At 51.2% G+C, this 6561-nt stretch overlaps 1 protein-coding gene across 1 annotated transcript; it reads right to left on the reverse strand.

Annotated features, from left to right (window-relative positions):
• Nucleotides 1-500: 500 nt before the first annotated feature.
• On the reverse strand, nucleotides 501-6233 carry LOC140724108 (uncharacterized). The gene is made up of 3 exons (XM_073038589.1): nucleotides 6214-6233; nucleotides 3950-5675; nucleotides 501-725 (listed from the first exon to the last, which is right to left on the reverse strand). Exons 1-3 carry the CDS (start codon nucleotides 6231-6233, stop codon nucleotides 501-503), a joined length of 1971 nt encoding a protein of 656 aa, XP_072894690.1.
• Between the last annotated feature and the right edge of the window lie 328 nt (nucleotides 6234-6561).

Here is a 6561-nt window from a genome sequence, read left to right on the forward strand (position 1 = left end):
ACACACACACACACACGCACGCGCACACGCACACACACACACGCACACACACACACACACACACACGCACCTGGAAGTACTCAGCAGGTCAGGCAGCACCTACGGAGGGGAATAAACAGTTGGCATTTCGCACTGAGATCCTTCATCAGGTCTCCAAAGAGAAAATTAAAATTTATTCAGAGTAGCCATACTTTGCAGGTGGAGCAACGAATCATAGACACAGGAGATGCTGGGAATCTAGAGCAACACACAAAATGTTGGAGGGAATCAGCGGGGTTTTGGCCCGAAACATCAGCTGTTTATTCATCTCTATAGATGCTGCCCAGCCTGCTGAGTTCCTGCAGCTTTTTATGCCTGGACGGCTGACTCCAATTGAGTCCCCCAGACCGAGCCACGCAGACTTCTGTTGCCTAGTGATATTATGTTACTCATCAACAACCCCAATGATAGCTGTGTCACTGAAAATTGTTCATTTGCTTCTGAGTTAGAAAGTCATCAGTTCAAACCTCAGAGTAGAAGGATGAGGCTAACATCCTCCATGCATTCTTGAGAAGGGCGATGAGACACACCAGGTAGCAGTGGCCTGAAATATCATTTTCTTCCATTGATGCTGCCGACACTGGCCCAGCTAGTTTCTGCTTTGCTAGGTAGAACTGCTGCCTCCCGCAACCTGTCTTTGATCCTTTGAAGATTTCATGGTTTCCAAAAGAGCGGCTGACTGATCCCTAATACTGTAGATGTAACACCTATTTGTCAATGCAGTACCTACGAGCAGAGGTGCCACGGGCTGAACCACCTTGTAAGAATCACCTCCCTCTGGTTCCCTTCATCCTCCGTGGTCCACTGTCATCTCCTATCACATTCCTTTTCCTTCACTGCTTTGTCCCTTCCACCTATCACCTCCCAACTTCTTAGTTCATCCCACTTTCCCCCTCACCTGCTACTCCCTCCCCCCACCTGGCTTCTGTCCCACTCCTTTCCAGTCCCGAGGACTCTTCATTCCCCTCCATCGATGCTGCCCTGCCTGACCTGCTGAGCTCCTCCAACGTTTTGTGTCTTGCTGAAGATTCCCAGCATCTACAGAATCTCATGTTTACACACTAAACCAAACATCTGAGCTGCAGGTAAACAGCGGTGAGGGGATTCTCCTCACCACTGGGCCAAACTTGTCATGGGATCTTGCTGTGCACTGTTTCAAAACCCTTTTGGCCCACCAGAAGGGTTATGGTACTGACCAGATCTTCTTCAATAGCCGGCATCTGGGAATGTATAATGCCGCAGTTCCTGAATTTCTGAAATAAAAACACTCTGGGACACCGTCCAGTGGAACTGGGAACACTGGGCAGGATATGCAGCATCTGCGGTGACAGAACCAGCTCACTTAGGACCCTTCATAAGAACTGGTGTGGAGGTGAAGATCTTTAGGCTGAATCAGCAAGCAGCAACAAGGTTTGTGGTTACTTAAAAGCCTCATTTTAATTCTAAGAAACCTAACAACAGCGAGTACTGCGTAATATTTACCACAAGACTGCAGTGCAAGGTCCAGAAACATGATACCGACATGTAACCATACAGAACTCTGAGTCAGCATTGCAGGCGAGTGCGAATTGCTAACAAGAATACAGCAGACTGTTAAATCTGAAAGTTTAAAGAAAGCAAAGTCTTCTCAGCATAGCTGTAAGTAGTTTTTAACATCCTTTAGCTGTTTGGCAGGATTATTTTCGTGAAAAATATTAATAGTGTCCAGAGATTGTCTGCCTGTGTCAGTGGTCATATAACCAGGACACGTGATCTGTACCAGTCGCTCAAGCCACCACCTGCTCCGATGGCTTCACGTGACCCTGATCGGGGGGCAAAGCTGGCATTACACTTTGCCCCAGGGTGACCTGCAGGCTAGCGGAGGGAGAGAGCGCCTACATCTCCTTTGGTGGAGACTAATCTGCACCCTGCCACGCATGATTAGTCAGGGTGTCAAATGTTACAGGGAGAAGGTAGGAGAATTAGGGTTCAGGGTATTGGTGGGGCCACGCATAAAGCAAGACATCCAAACTGCTGGAGGAACTCGAGAGATCAGGCAGCATCTGTGGAGCGAATGAACAGTCAACATTGTGGCTGGATTGGGAAGGAAAGGGACTGAAGCCCAGAGCACATAGAGTGGGCAGTTCAGAGAAATTGATGCCAGGGTTAAAGGGATTGTGTTATTTGGATCGACGGAGCAAGTTGGGTCTATGGAGCAAAAAGAAACAAATGGCCGGAGGAACTCAGTCAGTCAGGCAGCATCTACAGAAGGAAATGGACAGCTGGCATTTCAGGCCAAGACCCTTCATCTGGAATGAAAGAGTAGAGGGGAGATATGAAGAGGCGAGCGGAAGCTGGCAGGCGATGAGTGGATTCAGCTGATGAAGAGCAACAGCCGGATGGAAGAGTGCTAAACACTGACGGATGGAGTCAGCGACCGTGGGCAACGTGCGAGTATAGCAATTGGTGTAATGCTACTGCACCCTGGCCATAAGATTAGGGTTTGAATCCCTCCTCTCTCTGTAAGGTGTTTGTGCGTTCTCCCCTTGGCCTCGCGGGTTTCTTCCCACACCCCAAGGATGTGAGCTGTGGGCATGCTACGTTGACTCCAGACACACAAGCACGTGTTTCGCTGAATATTTCTTTGACTGATGGTGGAATTTGATGAGAGGAAGGTGGAGTGTGGAATAAAATGGGGGGGGGGTGTGGAATGGGTGCGGTGGGGAGAGGGGACCCAGTGGGACGAGTGTGTGAATGACGGGTAGAGGGAGGGGTGGAGGAGTAGAAAGAGACAGGGAGGCGGGGGCTTGAGTGGGTATAGGAGGAACTGGGTGGATCGGCAGAATTCAGAAGAGGGACAAGGGAGGAGTAGGTTACCTGAAAGCAAAGATTTCAATGTCCTTGCCTTTTGGTTGTAGTCTACGCAGGTGTAATATGAGATGCTCTTCCTGCAATTTGAACTATTGTATACTCTTTCCAATTCAGAAGAATGAGAGTTGATCTTAATGAAACAGAAAAGAGTGTAGGGGGCAATACATAATTGGAGGGGAGGGGTGTGTAATTTCATCTTAAATAAAGATTAGGTGGAATATTTTCTCCCAGTGGGCTGTGAATTGGGCCATAAGACATCGGATCAGAATTACAAACAAGAGAAAATCTGCAGATGCTGGAAATCCAAGCAAAACACACAAAGTGCTGGAGGAACTCAGCAGGCCAGGCAGCATCTGTGGGAAAAAAGTGCAGACAACATTTCGGGCCGAGACCCTTCGGCAGGACTGTAGAAAAAAAGATGAGGAGTAGATTGAAATTCAGAAGAATGTTGCCTGTAATCTTTTGAAGTTAATTCCAAAAGTTGGAGGCAGTCTCGTGTTCCTATAAAGGGTTTCTATAGCAGAAATATCAGCCTGCGTTTACGTAGCATTTTAAAAGCTGCAAGCACTCCGAGCACCTTCACAGAGGCACGACCAGGACACCGAGCCACACGGTGGGGTATTAGATCAGCCAGTTTAAAGCTGGGACACTGGCGGAGTGCTAAAGGAGCTGCTGACAGGAGAGGGAGGGCTGGAGAGAATCAGAGAGGGGATCCTGGAGCCGATGTCCCAGGCAGCTCAACGGTGAGTTTCTGAGAGCCTACGGAGATGAGTTATTTAAGACTTCAGTGCATTTCTAAAGAGCAAGGGCAAATCGAGGGCAAAGGACAGGAAAGTGGGTGAGGCAGATTGGGATCTCTTGAAGGTTTGAGGGTTTACAGTACCTTCACAAAGGTGTTGGACTGAGAGGAGAGCAGAGGTCGCCTGGAGCTGGACTGCCCTCAGAAGAAGGGAAGTCTGAGGGAAAGCAGTGATGAGCAGAGGAGGAGGGCTGGAAGAGTGGACGGAGCTGCCCTCACAGCAGAGGAGCAGTGTGTGGGCATGGAGGAAAAATTCTTAACCGCTGCCACCGGCGTTCGATCGGACGAGCACTCCGGTGTATCAAACACCCTCCTGGGGTTCCTCTGCAGCCAGTCCCTCAGGTGGAGGATGGAGGGGCAGCTGCACATCCAGGGATTCCCCCCCAGGTGGAGCTGTTCCAGATGCCTGAGTGACACCAGCAGGCCAGGGCTCAGCTGCCTCAGTCTGTTGTGGTCAAGGTGCAGGAGAGAGAGCCGGGGGACATCTCGGAAGAGAGCATCGGGCAGGGCTGACAGATTGTTGCGGTCCAGGTGAAGCTCCTGCAAGTGGCCCTGGCTGGCGAAGGTGTCGGGCTTCAAGGTGTGGAGCTGGTTCCTGTGGAGAAGCAGCTTCTGTAGCTTGCGTAACCCTGAGAAGACGTCGGGTGGGAGGGACCGCAGAAGGTTGAATTGGAGCTGGAGGACCTCGAGTTTCTGCAAGTCCTGGAACAAAGGGCTCTTGACCGTGGAGAGGTAATTCCCTTCCAAATGCAACTCTTTCAGCTTCCTCAGCTCCTTGAAGACTCCCAGTGGGAGGGTGGACAGCTTGTTCCCGTTTAGCTGGAGCTCCTTCAGGTTGGCCAGACCCGCAAAGGTGTTTTGGTGAAGATGGGAGATCTGGTTCTGGCTGAGCTGGAGCACGCGGAGGTTCTTCAAGCTGGCAAAGACTTCCCGCGGGAGAAAGGCAATACGGTTCTGGTCGAGCTGCAGCTCCCTCAAGAGGCCCAGGCTACGGAAAACCTTCTTGGGAATGAACTCCAGCCGATTGTTGTCAAGGTACAAAGTTCTCAGGTGGTCTAGCCGGTCAAAGACCCCCTCAGGCAACTGAGTGAGGAGGTTGTTGTCCAGCTGGAGCTCTCTCAGCTCTGACTGATTCTGAAAGATCTCCGGAGGGAGGGCCGAGATCCGGTTGTTGTCCAGGTGTAGCTCCTTGAGATTCAGGAGGCCGACAAAAACTTTGGCAGGCAGTGACTCGATGGCGTTGTTGAACAGGTTTAGCACAGTCAGGTTCTCAAGCTTCTGGAAGGCTCGGGGAGGTAGGCCAGTGAGGTTGTTGAGACTCAAGTCCAGTCTCCTCAGTCTGGTCAGGTTAAGTAAGGCATTCACTGGCAGGTTGCTGAGCCCATTGCTACTGATGTCCAGCAAGGTCAGACCTTCAAATGTAGAGAGAACCCCAGGGAAGATGGTGAGTTGATTATTATTCAAGTAGAGGTTTTTCAGCGTTTTGAGATGTCTCATGACCTCCTCAGGAGCCAAACAGATTTGGTTGTTCGTGAGGCTCAGGACGTGAAGTTGGTCGAGCCCGTCAAAGGATCCCCAAGTCAGGACAGAAAGGTTGTTACTTCGGAGAAACAACTGGCTCAGATTCCCCAGCCCCTGGAAGGCTCCTGGTTGGATCTCCGAGATGCTGTTCCCATTCAGCTGAAGTAAATCCAGCTGGCTCAGCTCATCGAAGACACCGGAGGGAATGGCAGTGATTTGATTCAAGCTGAGCATCAGTACCCGGAGGTTGCCGAGGCCGGCAAAGTCCCCGGGCTCGATCGAGTGAAGGGGGTTGCTGCTGAGGTGCAGCTCCTCCAGGCTGGTGAGGGGCTGCAGGCACCCGGGTGCCAAGGAGGAGATGAAGTTGCTGTTGAGGAAGAGCTTCCTCAGCTGGGTCAGGGATTCCAGTCCTTGGGTTGGTACAGAGGTGAAGTGGTTGTGGCTGAGATCAAGGAGGGAGAGGTTCCTGCCCAGAGGCCAGCCATTAGCAACTGGGAAGTCTGCCGGGAGGAGGGTGGAGATGCTGTTGTATTGCAGGAAAAGTTCTTGGGTGTCTGGCGGTAGGTTCCTGGGAATCTCTGACAGCCCTTTGCTAATGCACCAAACTATATTCTCACCATCCTTGGGGCACTTACAGATCTTGCAGAGGTCGGCGGAAGAGATCTTCACCAAGGACATGAGGAGGACAAGGACGGCGAGGTACCAGAGGAGTCTCTCCATGCCACTGTAAAATAAGCACATTGAAGACAGTCAATGGATCAGACAGTGTCCATGGATGGGAATAAGTAGGTGAGTTTCTGGTCCAGACCCTTCATCTGGACAAAGAAAGAAAGTAATTAAATCCCAATGGATCTGCACCTGGATCACCAGGTAACAGGCCCCTTCCGCCCAGGCCTGTGCTGCCCAATTCATTACACCCATGTGATTAATTAACCTACTGAGCCAGACGTAGTGGAAGGAAACCCATGCGGTCATGGGGAGAATGTACAGACAGAGGTGGGAACTGAACCTGGCTCACTGGCATCATAAAGCATTACGCTACCCACTAAGCTACCCCTCTCTCTCCTGAGTCTCTGGGCTCCTGCATTCCCTTACACTCAACGGGGCCCCGTTTCCCGCGCTCCCCCTTCCACTCGTCAAATCCCTGCTTCCCATAGTGGTTAGCGAAATGTCTTACTGCGCCAGCGATGATTGATTGAGGTTCAGTTCCTGCCGCTGATTGCCAGGAGTTTGTACGTTTTCCCCATGGTGGTGTGGACTTCCTCTGGGTGCCCCCTCATTCCAAACGGGTTCAGGTTAGAGAGTAGTGGAGTGGACGTGCCACATTCGAGACACTTGCAGAATGTCCTTGC

This window comes from Hemitrygon akajei, unplaced genomic scaffold (genome assembly GCF_048418815.1).
Source record: "Hemitrygon akajei unplaced genomic scaffold, sHemAka1.3 Scf000162, whole genome shotgun sequence".
In the NCBI taxonomy this organism is placed as follows: domain Eukaryota; kingdom Metazoa; phylum Chordata; class Chondrichthyes; order Myliobatiformes; family Dasyatidae; genus Hemitrygon; species Hemitrygon akajei.

Coding starts and splice junctions, on each gene's coding strand:
- LOC140724108 (XM_073038589.1), bottom strand. CDS start 6,233: ATGCCAGTGAGCCAGGTTCA. Junction 5,676..6,213: donor ATGCCAGTGAGCCAGGTTCA/GTTCCCACCTCT, acceptor GCCTCTGGGCAG/GAACCTCTCCCTCCTTGATC. Junction 726..3,949: donor ATCGAACGCCGGTGGCAGCG/GTTAAGAATTTT, acceptor CTACAGTATTAG/GGATCAGTCAGCCGCTCTTT.